Raw genomic sequence first — 17155 nt, forward strand, 5'->3', positions numbered from 1 at the left:
ATTACAACACTGAACTTTGATGTCGTGTTTTTTCTTTAAATGTGCGGCGAGATTTGTGCTCCCTGAATATTTGATCACCCCATGGCAGGATTTACAAACTGCACGTGTCTTGTCCGTTGAGCCATCTTTTCTTTGGAATCCAAAGTGCTTCCAAACGAATGACTTGAAGCCTAAAGGGGAGCAAATTTCCTCGTCTTTTTGGACACTAGCCATAGCACCAGCCCAGGAGCCGCGTACTAGTTGTCGACTCCCCTTTCACGTGCCTGCTCTGCTCACAACACAACGCCGCGCGCACTGCTCCCGGAAAGAGGAAGCAAGCAACAATGAACTGGATTTCAAAATAAAGTCGCGTCTAATGTCCGAGGTCAAACACGGCGATATAAATCGATGTTTACGTTTAGCATCGATGCCAATAAATCGTAGAGCATTATATCGATTAATCGATGTGGATCGATGAATCGTTACACCCCTAATATATTTTATATATATATATATATATATATATATATATACACACACACTATCTATGTGTGTGTCTAGTTGTGTTTATTTATAATTGAGATTTAAAATTAGCTTCCTTTATTCAACATCTAGCCAAAACCCGTAAAATATAAAGATAGATTTTACATCTTTACCGTTTTTTTTCATGTATAATGCGCCCCCATGTCTAATACCACCCTAAAAATGGCATGTTGATGCTGGAAAAAAGCCTGTACCCATGTACATATAATACGCACCCAAATTTTGACTCCTACTTAAGTCCGTAAACGGAAAATTATTTCAGAAAAGAGATCATCTTTGGGAACAACCGGATGTTATTCTGCCGGTCTGTATCACTGCGGGGGGGTTTTTTGTACCCATGTATAATGCGCACCCCAAATTTTAGGACAATAAATTAGTTAAATTTTGCGCATTATACATGGAAAAAACGGTAATTGTACTCATCTGCTAAATTTGTCATTATAATCAATTTATAATCTACTGAAATTGTCAAGCAGGCCTCTCTAGAAAACATCTGTGACTCTGCATTAACCGTTTTCTCACGTACTACTCTTCCCACCAAGTCAAAGTTGTTGTTATTTTTTTGCCTAATCCTGCTCACAAAGAGACATAATAACAGTAAGTCTAATGAATTTCGCTTTTTGTCTATTACTTCCAGACCATTCTACGTGGAGCCTAGAAACATCATAGATGATGAACCGCAAGAGCGCGTGTCAGCCGAAGCTGCCATCCTCAACAGCAGAGTGCATTACTATAGCAAACTAACTGGTTCTTCTGACAGGCTGTTGGTAGGTCTCATCAATCATCTTGCACTTCAATACAGTAGTTGAATAATCATGACATACACAAACTGCATACAAGAAACTGGCTAATCTCTTAAATCCTCCCAAAGGTCCATCCACAAGAAAGAATAAATAACTTGCATTATTTCCATCTCATTTATCTGAGCCTGAATAGTCTTATTTTGTAAAAGGGACCAGATTCTCTCCTGCACCTCGGTGATGTGAACATAACATTACTCACGTTATGTTGTTGGTGCGATGTTATGTATGAGGACGCTGCTAGTGAAATTGCATAGGAGTACAACATGGATTCACAGTTATTATTGTATTATACCATTATCTTTGTGCCGGCGGTGTCATTTTATTTTGTATTTAGCTGCCACACCTTAAAGGCCAGTCTGTGAAATTGTCTATCACTAATCCGGTCCGCCATTAATTGGGGACTGCTGATCTAGATGGTAGGTGGCAGATAAGATCCTTTTATTCAATAAGAATTATTTATAGAATATTGATATGATTTTCTTTTTTTCCCCCCTTCCTGTCCTCTAGAGTCCGCCAAACCATGTCATCCCCAGGGCAGAGGAAATCTACATCTACAGCCCATTGGGGACAGCATTTAAGATGTCGGGAAAGGATCACATGACTAAAAACCCCAGTATCATTACCATGTAAGCATCTTGCGTCAAATCCTACCACTGTTCGAGCTGATGTCATTATTTTGGTCTGTGTCATCTTGCAGATTTGCAATATGGAACACAATGATGGGCACATCCATACTCAGTATACCTTGGGGTATAAAGCAGGTAAAACAAGTTAATTTGACATATTACCAAACAAATAGTGTATGTCTGTGTATGTTAAATATTGTCCCAACAACAGACAGCCTGTGATTGTTTTTTTGTGATTGTTTCCTAGGCTGGTTTCACTCTTGGGATCCTCATCCTTATTTTTGTAGGCTTACTTATGCTGTACTGTTGTTACATTGTCCTCAAATCACCAAAAGCAATACGTGAGTATCACAAATGGGAAGCATTACTTCAACTGTGCGTCTGTAATCTGCTGAGGCAAACTCAAGATTTTGAAAATGCTAGAACTCAACAGTAACACAAGTGAATTTTAGCATAAAATACGCGTGCGCTGCTGTTCTGCCATTTTCCCGACTTGAGTGGACGTGTAGCAACCATGAAGCGGGTAGGTACTTGAATAATGCGAAAATGTATTCTATGTCACCCTGTTACAACACACCTGATTCAAATGGTGAGATAATTGGCAAGGTCTGCAGAAGCTGGATAACAATCCTGATCATTTAAATCAGGTGTGTTGCAGCAGGGAGACCTATAAAACATGCATGACACCGGCCCTCGAGGACTGGAATTGACCACCCCTGCTTTAGGACAATGTACCGTCTTTTTCCATGTATAATGCACAAACTTTAACTAATTTATTGTCCTAAAATCTGGGGTGCGCATTATACATGGGTACAACAATTTTTGAAGAAAATCTCCCTCGAAATAAAAATTGAAATCACCTTTCTTCTTGTTTGTTGTCAATCGCGCATCGCATTCAGCCATCCTGCCCAACACACTTAGTCAGTAAAATTCATAATTGACGACACATCGTTTGATGCGATGGTGCAATCCTTGATGGTGTGTTATTGTCAAATATTGTTTGTTTTTTAATCTCCATCGCAAACCGGATATCATACGGAGGCCGTCATTACAGATGCGCAGAACGGATCAGCAAGACACGTCAGCTATATACTAAAGAGCGAGAGTTCAGTTCTAAACCTAAATGCGTATTACAGGTAATATTTTATTTCACAACACTTTGCCTTGTTCCTTTCGTCTCTGCTGTTCACTTCAAACACGCTCCATACGAACACAATGCTCTCGTATCAGACGCTTGCCCGATCACCTGCTCGTTTGCCGTCACAATGTACCACTTCTCTCCCATACAGAGCCGTCTTAGTCACATGTCCGCACGTCACTTTCCTCTCTTTTCATTTTAACCTAACTGATCGCGGTGGTGCCTTTCTGGGCAGTCGGAGAAATCAACGCCAACAAAAAAAAAACATCCAGCCTAGTTAAGAAATCACCAGAAAGATCACCATGACAATTGTGGACACACAGAAAGATAATAAATAACTGGAACATCACTCAAATATTGGTGATCCCGTTGAGAGTCTCACGTATTTCTTCGCTATCGAGTTTGCTACCGCATGCGCAGTGATACTGACCGTCAGAATAACATCCGGTTGTTCCCAAAGATGATCTTTTTTCTGAAATAATTTTACGTTTACGGACTTAAGTAAGAGTCAAAATTTGGGTGCATATTATAAATGGGTACAGGCTTTTTTCCAGCATCGACATGCCATTTTTAGGGTGCGTATCAGGGCTGTGGACTCGGTCGGATTTTTGCACCGAGTCCGAGTCCGGCTGTCCATTTCTTCTGTTAATTCATGTGACTGCTTAGTCTTTATAAATCAAAATAGATAGAATAGATCAAAATCTAAATAATTACAACAGTTTTGTGATGGCTTTGTCTTTATTAAACATATAAACGAATACAATAAACAGATACTTTCAAGTTTTAATCGTTAATTACACCATTATACGTAGCTCAGAACTTTATCTAAACACAAACAATTAGTGACGACCCCACAACTATCGAAACACATCAATGATATAAGATGGGTGACATAATCGTCCTTGATATTGGTACATAATGTAAACATTAGCCTAAGTACAACTCAACGTGGCCGAATTGATCGTAACTTACGCTCCGTTTCCCCCCAAATCTAGAGGCAAAACAACTAAATTTGTCTTCATAACAAGCAAGCAGGGCTGTGGACAGTATTCCTACGCGCATTCTCAGCAGCATGAACGTATTTTTTTTTATTGTCGGACTCGGTGGACTCGGTCAAAATCAGCACCGAGTCCGAGTCCGACCGAGTCCCCGAGTCCACAGCCCTGGTGCGTATTATACATGGGGGCGTATTATACATTACAGTAGTATTGCTCCAAATCTTCGTTTACGTTCCTTTAGAAGTCCGTTTTCGCATGTTAGCCGATCGCGAATTAGCATCTTTCCGCTAACTCGTTAGCCTGCCCAGTACTTCTTGTTGGTGATCGTACTTCGCGGATTTCACTTATTGAGGGTGGTTTTTGGAACCAATTATCTGCGATAAACGAGGGATTACTGTATGCGAAATTGTTTGACTCTGATCAAAGAAAATGTGGGTTTTGTATGCCAATGAACAACTATGTGTTAGTACCATGAAATATTTGTCACCCCTCTGTCTTTGTCTTGTGCAGCCTATGTGGACACATCCGACTGGGAATTTCCTGATGTTTGTCGGTACTACTTTGGCAAGTTTGGCCAGTGGTCCAGCTTATTCTTCTCAATGGTGTCTCTTATCGGAGCCATGGTGGTTTATTGGGTCCTCATGTCCAATTTTCTCTACAACACTGGGCAGTTTATCTACAGTAAGAAAACAAAATTCTTATCCAACCAGAAAAGCATTTTAGACCCGTGTCGTGTAACTTAAATCTTTGTTGAAATTTTGTTGCAAGCTACTTTCTTCTTTCGTTTTATTGAGTTTTCATAAAAGCTAGTGACCGAATACGACTGCACACGGATGTGAGAATATGAAGGCCATTAGTTTTAGTTTTTGTAGAGTTTACAATAAATGCATTTATAAATATGCCTTCATTCATGGATTCCCTCCTCCTGTGTACAGACTATGCTCATAATGTTAACATGTCAGATTGGGAGTTTGGAACCAATGGGACAGATAGAGGTAAGTGAGAGATTACATTTTTATGTACAGTACATATTAGAATCACAAATCGCAACAAAAGATGTCTGACACCTGGCTTTCATATCATCTCACATTTGTATACAATGTAGGAATGGTCCGTGTTCATTTATTGTTACTGATGATATTGATTAATAGCAGGTTTTAAGTTAGATGAGAGACAAGCACCCATGTAGCATGGCTGAGCTCCCATTAAAAAATGGTGTATTCATTTATATGCATGTTTAATCATGGTAAGAAATATTTTATTGAAACTATTGGATTTTCCAAGTAAAAATTATTGTTCATGATAATGAGGAACCCCTCCGTGAGTTGTCACCTTATCGTGGTGGAGGGGTTTGCGTGCCCCTATGATCCTAGGAGCCATGTTGTCTGGGGCTTCATGCCCCTGGTAGGGTCACCCATGGCAAACGGGTCCTAGGTGAGGGGCCAGACAAAGCACGGCTCACAGTACCCCTTATGATGAAAACTTTTATTGAATCACGTTTTCCCTCGCCCGGACGCGGGTCACCGGGGCCCCCCTCTGGAGCCAGGCCTGGAGGCGGGGCTCGAAGGCGAGCGTCTGGTGGCCGGGCCTTCGCCCATGGGGCCCGGCCGGGCTCAGCCCGAAAAGGAAACGTGGGTTCCCCTTCCCATGGGCTCACTACCTGTGGGAGGGGCCAAAGGGGTCGGGTGCATTGCAAGCTGGGCGGCGGCCAAAGGCAGGGACCTTGGCGGTCTGATCCCCGGCTGCAGAAGCTGGCTCTTGGGACATGGAATGTCACCTCTCTGGCTGGAAAGGAACCCGAGCTGGTGTGCGAGGCAGAAAAGTTCCGACTAGATATAGTCGGACTTGCCTCCACGCACAGTTTGGGTTCCGGTACAAGCCCTCTCGAGAGGGGCTGGACTCTCTTCCACTCTGGAGTTGCCCACAGTGAGAGGCGTCGAGCAGGTGTGGGTATACTTATTGCCCCCCGGCTGGGCGCCTACACATTGGGGTTCACCCCGGTGAACGAGAGGGTAGCCTCCCTCCGCCTTCGGGTGGGGGGACGGGTCCTGACTGTTGTTTGTGTCTATGCACCAAACGGCAGTTCAGAGTACCCACCCTTTTTGGAGTCCCTGGAGGAGGTGCTGGAGAGCGCTCCTTCTGGGGACTCTATCGTTCTACTGGGTGACTTCAATGCTCACGTGGGCAATGACAGTGAGACCTGGAAGGGCGTGATTGGGAGGAACGGCCCCCCCGATCTGAATCCGAGCGGTGTTCTATTATTGGACTTCTGTGCTCAACACGGATTTTCTATAATGAACACCATGTTCAAGCATAAGGGTGTCCATGTGTGCACTTGGCACCAGGACACCCTAGGCCGCAGTTCGATGATCGACTTTGTAGTCGTGTCATCGGATTTGCGGCCGCATGTTTTGGACACTCGGGCGAAGAGAGGGGCGGAGCTGTCAACTGATCACCACCTGGTGGTGGGTTGGCGCCGATGGTGGGGGAAGATGCCGGTCCGACCTGGCAGACCCAAACGTTCTGTGAGGGTCTGCTGGGAACGTCTGGCGGCATCCCCTGTCAGGAAGAGCTTCAACTCCCACCTCCGGCAGAACTTTTCCCAGGTCCCGGGGGAGGCGGGGGACATTGAGTCCGAGTGGACCTTGTTCCGCGCCTCCATTGTTGAGGCGGCCGACCGGAGCTGCGGCCGTAAGGTCATTGGTGCCTGTCGTGGCGGCAATCCCCGAACCCGCTGGTGGACACCGGCGGTAAGGGATGCCGTCAAGCTGAAGAAGGAGTCCTATCGGGCTGTTTTGGCCTGCGGGACTCCCGAGGCAGCTGACAGGTACCGGATGGCCAAGCGGAACGCGGCTTCGGCGGTTGCTGAGGCAAAAACCCGGGCGTGGGAGGAGTTTGGCGAGGCCATGGAGAATGACTTCCGGACGGCTTCGAGGAAATTCTGGTCCACCATCCGGCGTCTCAGGAGGTGGAAGCAGTGCAACGTCAACACTGTTTACAGTGGAGATGGCGTGCTGCTGACCTCGACTCGGGACGTCGTGTGTCGGTGGGGAGAATACTTCGAAGACCTCCTCAATTCCACCGACACGCCTTCCATTGTGGAGGCAGGGCCTGGGGACTCTGAGGCGGACTCTCCAATCTCTGGGGTTGAAGTCACTGAAGTAGTTAAAAAACTCCTCGGTGGCAAGGCCCCGGGGGTGGATGAGATCCGCTCGGATTTCTTAAGGGCTCTGGATGTTGTGGGGCTGTCATGGCTGACACGGCTCTACAGCATCGCGTGGACATCGGGAACAGTGCCTCTGGATTGGCAGACTGGGGTGGTGGTTCCCCTCTTTAAGAAGGGGGACCGGAGGGTGTGTTCCAATTACAGGGGAATTACACTCCTCAGCCTCCCTGGTAAGGTCTATTCGGGGGTGCTGGAGAGGAGGGTCCGTCGGGAGGTCGAACCTCGGATTCAGGAAGAACAGTGTGGCTTTCGTCCTGGCCGTGGAACAGTGGACCAGCTCTTCACCCTCAGCAGGATCCTCGAGGGTGCATGGGAGTTCGCCCAACCAGTCCACATGTGTTTTGGGGACTTGGAGAAGGCGTTCGACCGTGTCCCTCGGGAGTCCTGTGGGGGGTGCTTCGGGAGTACGGGGTACCGAGCCAACTGATAAGGGCAGTTCGGTCCCTGTATCACCGATGCCAGAGTTTGGTCCGCATTTCCGGCAGTAAGTCGGATTCGTTTCCAGTGAGGGTTGGACTCCGCCAAGGCTGCCCATTTCCACCGGTTGTGTTTTTATGGACAGAATTTCTAGGCGCAGCCGAGGCGTTGAGGGTGTCCGGTTTGGGGACCTCAGCATCGCGTCTCTGCTTTTTGCAGACGACGTGGTGCTGTTGGCTTCTTCAGGCCGTGATCTCCAGCTCTCACTGGAGCGGTTCGCAGCCGAGTGTGAAGCGGTCGGGATGAGGGTCAGCACCTCCAAATCCGAGTCCATGGTCCTCGATCGGAAAAGGGTGGAATGCCCTCTCCGGATCGGGGATGAGGTCCTGCCCCAAGTGGAGGAGTTTAAGTATCTTGGGGTCTTGTTCACGAGTGAGGGGAGGATGGAGCGCGAGATCGACAGGCGGATCGGTGCAGCGTCGGCAGTAATGCGGACTCTGTACCGGTCCGTCGTGGTAAAGAGAGAGCTGAGCCAAAAGGCAAAGCTCTCAATTTACCGGTCGATTTACGCTCCTACCCTCACCTATGGTCACGAGCTATGGGTCGTGACCGAAAGAACGAGATCCCGGATACAAGCGGCCGAAATGAGTTTTCTCCGCAGGATGTCCGGGCTCTCCCTTAGAGATAGGGTGAGAAGTTCGGTCATCCGGGAGAGACTCGGAGTAGAGTCGCTACTCCTCCACGTTGAGAGGAGCCAGATGAGGTGGCTCAGGCATCTCATCAGGATGCCTCCTGGACGCCTCCCTAGGGAGGTGTTCCGGGCATGTCCCACCAGTAGGAGACCCCGAGGACGACCCAGGACGCGCTGGAGAGACTATGTCTCTCAGCTGGCCTGGGAACGCCTTGGGATCCCCCGGGATGAGCTAGATGAAGTGGCTGGAGAGAGGGAAGTCTGGGAGTCCCTCCTGAAGCTGCTGCCCCCGCGACCAGACCCCGGATAAGCGGAAGAAGATGGATGGATGGATGGATAATGAGGAATATAGTGGATATAAAAACTCTACATAATAACACCCCCATTCAAAAGATAGACCAAGACGAATCATTTCAACTCATCATTACAACTCAGTTGTTGAAAAATGAAATGGAATTAGAAATAAATGACTAAACAAACAAGCGTCAAGAAAACAACAACTGATGTAACATGGTAGCTCAAAATCTGCATAATTTCACAAAACCAAAACAAAATCTCAGCCTAGATTGAACTTTTTAGCTGTAAAATATAAATATAATAAACGTCTCTGCTTCTGGGTCCACTGTCCTGCTATTTTGTGGAGTTTTTTTTGTACAGTTTTAACTTTTTTATTCTTCCTCCTGTTTATTTCGGGTATAATTCCACTGACTGCCAGCCACTAGTAGGTGATGGCACGCTATTATATTTGACAATAAATTTGAAAGAAGAGTGAAACAGGCCGGTCCTAGAGAGCCACTGTCCTGTCAGTGTCCTTCTTCACACAAATTACGTTTTGTAGAAGCCTTTTAACGTCCATGATGATTTGAATCAGGTGTGAAGGAGGTGGCTCTCGAGGACAAGACTTGCCTACCCCCTCAATCACTATATAGTCCCGCACTATAAGCAGCACTAAAATGTAGTTCCCACTCTTTGTGTGGCGACTGTAAACAATGTTATAATTTTTTAAAACTAATGTGTGCGTGCGCGGGTGGGTGGCTGGGTGTGTGTGCCTCTGTGTGTGTGTGTGTGTGTGTGTGTGTGTGTGTATATATATATATATATATATGTGTGTGTGTGTGTGTGTGTGTGTGTGTGTATATATATATATATATACACACACACACACACACACATACACATACATACACACACACATTCACATAAATATTTATTTTAGTTTATAAATCTGGAGTTAGAATTGCAATACTTTGTTTATTTCTCCACCAGTAATTTGTCCATACCCAAACACCGACTCTGGAGGGAACCACAATTTCAGCACACTTTACATCAGTACCAGTGGAAATGATACATCTGATGTCAATTCCTTTGAACATTGGTGGAGCAAAGCCAATACTGTGCCATTCTTCCTCATTGTTCTACTGCTGCCATTACTTTGCTTCCGATCAGCCTCCTTCTTTGCAAGATTCACCTTCTTGGGTAAGTCTGAATGTATCATTTTAAGTCAAAGTCAAAGTCTGCTTTAATGTCAATCTCTTCACATGCCAAGACACACAAAGAAATTGAAATTACGTTTCCACTATCCCACGGTGACGAGACGTAGTACACTATATACATACAAGTAAGCAACACAAAATAAAAACAAGAAGGCACAAACAATGAATAATAAGAGTGATGAATAAATAATAAACAAATAACACAATAAATAAGAGGAGCAAAACGGAGCAAGTGTGCATACAGCAGACAGTCAGTCAGAACATAGCGCAAAAGCACAGGACGCTACGCAGAAGGGGGGGGAGAGCTCAGGATCCTAACAGCCCGGAGTATGAAGCTGTTGGACAGAGGAAGTCCAGTAGCCAGTTGCAGAGGTAGGTACTGAGGCCCAGCTTGTCGAGTTTGCAGATGAGTCATTGTGGCACAATGGTGTTGAAGGCAGAACTGAAGTCCACAAACAGCAACCTCACATACGAGTCCCTTCTCTCCAGGTGGGTGAGGGCCGAGTGGAAGGCAGAGCAGATGGCATCCTCAGAGGACCGTTTGGCTTGGTACGCAAACTGGAAGGGGTCTATGGTGGGGGGGGAGAATGGATCGGATGTGCTCCATGACAAGCCGCTCAAAGCACTTCATGATGATGGGCGTAAGTGCCACGGGGCGGTAGTCATTGAAGCAGGATGGAGCAGGTTTCTTCGGCACAGGTACATACGATGGTGGCAGCCTTGAAACACGACGGGACGATGGCCTGCTGCAGGGAAATGTTAAAGATGTCCGTGAAGACACCCGTCAGCTCCCCAGCGCAGTCCTTCAACGTTCAACCCGGGATGTTGTCAGGGCCCGCCGCCTTACGGATGTTGATAGCGGCAAGCGCCCTCCTCAAGCTGTCGGCAGAGAGGCACAGGGGCTGCTCGTGTGAAGGGGGAGTGGCCTTCAGCGGGCAAGTGCTGTTCTGAGCGTCGAAGCGAGCAAAGAAGCGGTTAAGATCATTGAGCAGACGGACGTCGCCTTCACAGTTCTGTGGCGCGGGCTTGTAGTCCGTGATGGTCTGAATGCCCTGCCAAAGGCTCCGTGCGTCCGTGGTGTCCTTGAAGTGGGCGGTAATCTTGCAAGAGAACGCCCTCTTCGCTTCCTTGATGCCCCGGGACAGGTCGGCCCTCGCTGTCCTCAAGCCAGCCTCATCCCCCGCTCTAAAGGCTTTGTCCCTGGCCCTCAGCAGCCTGAGGACAGTCCCTGTCAGCCATGGCTTCCGGTTAGCCTGAGTGACGATGGATTTTGAGTGAGTCACATCATCAATGCACTTCGTGATGTAGGAGGAAACAGAGTCAGTATACTCCTCAATGTTTGTCCGATCGTCGCAAGTAGCAGCCCGCCTAAACATGTCCCAGTCAGTAGTGCCAAAGCAGTCACGAAGCGCATCAGAGGCACCCTCAGGCCACACCCGTACCCGCTTGCGAACCGGTCTGGATGCCCTCACCATTTGTCTGTATGCGGGCAAAAGCATAACAGTGATATGGTCAGAAAGTCCAAGATGGGGGAGGGGGGCGGCTTTGAAAGCTCCTTTATGTGAAGAGTAGACCAGGTCCAGGAAGCTGTCACCACGTGTTGGAAAATCAACATGCTGGTGAAGCCTCGGAAAACAGACTTTAGGTTAGCATGATTAAAATCCCCAGCGAAGATGGTGAAACCGTCAGGGTGCGCTGTCTGTTGTTCACTGACAGCCTGGTACAGTTCACTAAGAGCCGCGATCCTGTCGCCTTCGATGTTGGAAGGCGGGACGTATACCGCGACTAGCAGAATCGCGGTAAATTCCCTTGGCAGGTAAAAAGGACGCTACTTAATGATCACAAACTCCGCCAGTGGCGAGCAGTGCTTGCATACGACTACAGAGTCCCGGCACCCTTCGTCACGGATGTGGACGTATATTCCACCACCTCGAGATTTTCCCCCTTGTACAATGGCCCGGTCCGCCCGAAAGCACGCTTAGCCGCTCCAGGTGTACGGCAGAGTCCGGAATGTTGACGGTCAACCAAGTCTCAGTGAACACGAGCACACAGCAGTTATGCACTGTAACTGTAATTTTAATGAATAAATTAATGTTTCCAAGCTGACTGTCTCTTAAAACTACTTTAGACATGTTCCATTTCGCTATTGTATGTGTTAAATAAAATCATATCAAGGTGTAATTTCAGTTGTTTTCGCCTTCAGCCCCCATCTTATTCAAACATCTTATTTTCCAATTTTGTCAATGTTGAGAAATATATAATTACAATGAATTACAAGTGTGTTTTACTGTTATTACTGCATGAATAAAAGATTAAAAAATGGTTTAAGGGAAAGACAACCCCAAAATCTTCATTGTAATATGTTCTGTGCAGGCCAATTTGTCCGTAACAGTGGGGGAGGGGAGGGGTGGCAGTCAAATCCAATTTATTTATATAGCCATTGATCACAAAAACATCTTAAAGGTCTTTACTAGCCCACAATTGACAATTATTCTCAACATCCCCTGATCTTAACCCCCAGGAGAGGAGGACAAGTAAAATCCAATTCAACAACCCTTTGCCATTTTTCAGCTGTTGATTGAAAATGAAATCACAGTTGCCAAATCTAAGGTCACCGCTCACCAGATTCCTGAAGCTGAGCCTTGATTGGTTGTGATGTGAGACCTGGCAACTGTGATCTCATTTTAAGTTGACAGTGAGTGGCAAAATGCGTCGTTAAAAATTGGTGTATTTAGCTACTTAAAGCAATATTAAGAATGCAGTGGGGGGGGGGGGGTTATACAACATTATAAAGAAAATTTCGGGTTTGTTTTCCCCTTTAACATTTTAGATTGTGATGCATTGAGTACAATCACTGAAGCTCTGTCATTCATTGTCTAGGCACCATATCAGTGATCTACCTAATTGTTCTGGTCACAATCAAAGCTGCCCGTCTTGGTTTTCACCTCGAGTTCCACTGGTTTGACAGTACTAGCATCTATGTTCCAGGTAATTCTAATACGTACCTTCGTCGTTGTGCATTTTTCCCCTCTTATGAATCTCGTTTTCTTTTCATCCCATCCTATTACTTTCTGTAAATGTTCTGTTCAGACTATTCAACTGCAAAGTTAAAATTGGTGGGTAATCACTTGGCACTTTTGAAACCGTTTTTTCCCCCTCAGACCTTTTGTGTCACAGAAACATTAGAAAAAACACAGGTAAATGTAGACTTTCTATATACATTGGATACGTTTTCACGTGTCACTTTGTGTTGGTCTATCACATGAAATACAGTGTGTTGGCAGCAACGACCTCAAGTAGGTGCTTCCTCTTTTGGGGTTGTTGTCCTGTTGCATCACCCACCCTCTATGCCATAGAGGGTGGGTGATGTAACATAGTCTATGGTGTTTTAGCTGGCTTTTTGTTTGTTGTAATTTAGTATTTAAATGATCATCCTCCTGGAGCAACAATTCTGTAATATTTAACAGGCGATGTTAACCACACAGCAAGTGGTAGTGGTCAATATTGATGAATATTTAGTTCAGTCAAAGTGTATAATGTTTATTTATATATATACGTTTATATGTTTGGGGTCATTGTAGAATTTCTGCTGTATTGAGTTCTGCCTATAACCTCAATATCATGCTCCCCGCTTATAAGAAACCATGTCTGGTTTTGACTGATTTAAACAAGTCCTGCAAGTAAGGGGAGATGCATGGTATCTGTATGATTTTTGTTCCTCCAGAATTGCGGCTGCTCTTCCCTCAACTGACGGGTGTCCTTACACTGGCTTTCTTCATTCACAACTGCATCATCACATTGATGAAGAACAACAAGCATCAAGAGAACAATGTGAGCCTTTGTTATTCTTAGTTGTACTAGGTTCATCTTGTTTTTTCTTTTTCAATTAATTCTCTGGTTCTTCTATATCAATTTGTTTTAAGTTTATTTACCTGACATGTTTCGGCGGATTCTTCCGCCTTCATCAGAGTCATTTTGTTATTCTTGTTTATACTGCGCTTCACGGGATGTAAACATACCTTGATCTCTGGAAGCTCATAATAGTTCAGAGTGAATCATTGCTCACTGGGGTTCTAAATTCCACCCTTGACACGAGAAAGAATCCGCAGTTGCGCCATTCAGTTACTCCCACCTTTGTTTTCCTGTAATACTCTCTGCTTGACTAAGAAGCACAATGTGACTGAGTTTTGCTGCTTTCAGGTACGGGACCTGTCTGTGGCTTATCTCCTTGTTGGGCTGACCTACATCTATGTGGGCGTGTTGATCTTTGCAGCTTTTCCATCACCCCCTCTCAGCAAAGACTGTATTGAACCAGTAAGACTGAAAAATGTTCTGTACATTGATTGCAGAGAGGTTGTGCTTTTGTGAAACAAATTCACATTTTCTCATGTTGTGTTTTAAGACAAACTAGTACATCATTTAGCATCAATTTTTTTTGAAAGTCAAAACATACCTATTGCTGTACCTCTCTCCTCAGAACTTCTTAGACAATTTCTCCAGTGGTGATGTGATGGTGTTTGTTGCTCGGTCCTTCCTGTTGTTCCAAATGATCACAGTCTATCCTTTGCTGGGATACTTGGTGCGAGTCCAGATGATGAGCCAGATATTTGGCAATCATTATCCCAGGTAAAGCAGTTCATTATGCATACACTTGCAATGCAAAATAATTCAGGCTGAACAAATAATAGAATTCAGATAGACATGGCGTTGAAGTAGAATAAATCAATTTTTAAATCACAAATGCTGCAATTTAAAGGAAAATCATACGGTTGACAATATTGATAATTACCGGTTTTTTTTGACCGAGTCCACCGAGTCCGACAATAAAAAAAAAGAGGCAAGACGCAGCCAGGGAGTGTCACGTTACAGTCAGCGCGGTAGGAGTTGTAAGAAGCAGTAAAAACTCCACCAAACTCGCCGTAATGACCCGTGATATATGTTATATCCTTACTATTTTCCAGGTTCTTAGATAGCAAGAATAGGTCGGACAACGACGTGAATGATAACTGCTTTATTCCTTACTCACAGTGCGTTCACAGGGTGTACCACAACAACACAGAATGCGCCCATCCCACTTCCGGGGTTTTTCTACTACGGAATTTGAGTTAGCCCAATACACAACATCTCTTCCCCTCTTACAATGAACGTGCTATATGCACCTATAACTTGACATCTTCAAGATCTATCAATAACTACCATTAAACAAATATCATATATGGTCCAGACAATTATGACAATAATATTCCCATGAAACCTTAACTTTGGGTGCGTTTGGACTACGTCAAATTATACCGAATTATAGCGAAAAACCGATGTCGTACGGCGTCGTACGGCGTCAGCACTATGTTGTTTTCAATAAAAACATGAACTCACGTTTGCGTCAGTCAATTTTAATATTTATAAAGGATTATTCTCATTTGATGTCTTTAAATTCATCCGCGTTCTGCCATTGAAGCGGGGTGCATTCAAAAACCAGTCGTACAGACGGAAACGTTTTGTGATCAAATCTTTCATAACGAGAATGATTTGAGTGAATTGATTTGAATGAATAATTGAGACAAAATTTCAGTTCTGAAGGCTCTTTTTGTCCCAAGCAAAGTGACAGATGGTGTGGAAGGGGGATAAAAATTGTAAAATCAATTCACTCAAATCATTCTCGTTATGAAAGATTTGATCACAAAACCTGTGGCTTTTTCTTAAATGAACACGTTTGACATTGCTATTGTGTTAGCTTTTAATTATATTGCGCTGTCATGTTAAAGCAAATTAATAAATGCAACAATATTAATTTGCTTTGAAAATATCTGAGTAATAAAATAAAATGGATGGATGGATGAATGATGATCACAATTAAGTAGAAAGTCTCCTTTGTAATATATACTTCTTGTAGCCGGTACCCAAAAAGAGGAGTTTCTTTGCATCGATGTTTATGCAAAGAGCTCACGTAATTATATTGTTGCGTTTTGGTGAAGTGAATGAGTGTTCCGTCTATACGACTGGTCTTTGAATGCACCCCGCTTCAATGGCAGAACGCGGATGGCATCAAATGAGAATAATCCTTTATAAAAATTAAAATTGATTGACGCAAACGTGAGTTCATGTTTTTATTGAAAACAACATAGTGCTGACGGCGTACGACATGGGTTTTTCGCTTTCCAAATAAGGGGTCGTCACTAATCATTTGTGTTTAGATAAATGTCTGAGCTATAATGGTGTAATTAATGATTAAAACTTGAAAGTATCTGTTTATTGTATTCGTTAATATGTTTAATAAAGACAAAGCCATCACAAAACTGTTGTAATTATTTAGATTTTGATCTAAATTAGCCTTGAATAAAGACTAAGCAGTCACATGAATTAACAGAAAAAATGGACAGCCGGACTCGGACTCGGACTCATGGCCAAGAGGTCGGACTCGGATTCGAATATCGGAGCGAGGGGCAGACAGGACTTAAATACAAAACACGTTACATTGATTGGGGTGACACAGGAAGGGAGGGGCGAGGCAAACAGAAACTATGGCAACCTAGACACATAGCAAAACTGGGGACGAGACATGACAAATCTCCCTCAAAATAAAACTTGAAATCACCTTTCAAAGTCAAAGTCAAAGTCAGCTTTATTGTCAATCTCTCCACATGTCACAACACACACACTTGTTTGTTGTCAATCGCGCATCGCATTCAGCCATCCTGCCCAACACACTTAGTCCGTAAAATTCATAATTGATGACACATCGTTTGATGCGATGGTGCAATCCTTGACGGTGTGTTATTGTCAAATATTGTTTGTTTTTTAATCTCCATCGCGGACCGGACGTCATACCGAGGCAGTATCACAGCGCATGCGCACTATGGATCCGATGCGAATAGTCCTCTTCTCTTCTTGACTGACAATGAATGTGATAGTTTAATACAATCAGCAAATAACAAAATGCGTATTACAGGTAATATTTTATTTCACAACACTTTGCCTTGTTCCTTTCGTCTCTGCTGTTCACTTCAAACACGCTCCATCCGACCGCAATGCTCTCGTATCAGACGCTTGCTCGATCACCTGCTCGTTTGCTGTCACAATGTACCCTACACAAATCTGAAACATTTGTTGCGGCTCCGAGTCACGACAAGGGGCAAGTTTTGGTTTCCAAGGGTGGGTTTATTCCTCTTTAACGTCTCTCCCATACAGAGCCGCCTTTTTCACATGTCCGCACGCCTTTTTCACATGTGCGCACGGATCGCGGT

The 17155-nt window shown here is 44.7% G+C and overlaps 1 protein-coding gene and 1 long non-coding RNA gene across 6 annotated transcripts in view; one reads left to right on the top strand and one right to left on the bottom strand.

The window, feature by feature from the left end:
- The window catches only part of LOC133163685 (uncharacterized), a 32595-nt gene extending 18090 nt beyond the window's left edge, over positions 1 to 14505 (bottom strand). The window contains exon 1 of one of the 3 annotated variants that reach the window (XR_009716431.1): positions 14368 to 14505. This is a non-coding gene — a long non-coding RNA (uncharacterized LOC133163685). Of the gene's footprint in view, positions 1 to 13933; positions 14222 to 14367 lie in introns of those variants that run through there. The other 2 variants (XR_009716429.1, XR_009716430.1) reach the window with 2 other exon arrangements.
- Positions 1 to 17155, top strand: part of slc38a9 (solute carrier family 38 member 9) — a 55379-nt gene that overhangs the window by 35582 nt on the left and 2642 nt on the right. For all 3 annotated transcript variants that reach the window (XM_061293803.1, XM_061293802.1, XM_061293804.1), the window contains 11 exons: positions 1160 to 1289; positions 1833 to 1951; positions 2023 to 2086; positions 2199 to 2292; positions 4598 to 4768; positions 5023 to 5082; positions 9688 to 9897; positions 12795 to 12902; positions 13639 to 13745; positions 14115 to 14228; positions 14392 to 14540. In XM_061293803.1, the coding sequence (XP_061149787.1) occupies positions 1160 to 1289; positions 1833 to 1951; positions 2023 to 2086; positions 2199 to 2292; positions 4598 to 4768; positions 5023 to 5082; positions 9688 to 9897; positions 12795 to 12902; positions 13639 to 13745; positions 14115 to 14228; positions 14392 to 14540 (1326 nt within the window). The remainder of the gene's footprint in view (positions 1 to 1159; positions 1290 to 1832; positions 1952 to 2022; positions 2087 to 2198; positions 2293 to 4597; positions 4769 to 5022; positions 5083 to 9687; positions 9898 to 12794; positions 12903 to 13638; positions 13746 to 14114; positions 14229 to 14391; positions 14541 to 17155) is intronic.

The sequence above is a fragment of the Syngnathus typhle genome, linkage group LG12 (assembly GCF_033458585.1).
Source record: "Syngnathus typhle isolate RoL2023-S1 ecotype Sweden linkage group LG12, RoL_Styp_1.0, whole genome shotgun sequence".
NCBI lineage: Eukaryota > Metazoa > Chordata > Actinopteri > Syngnathiformes > Syngnathidae > Syngnathus > Syngnathus typhle.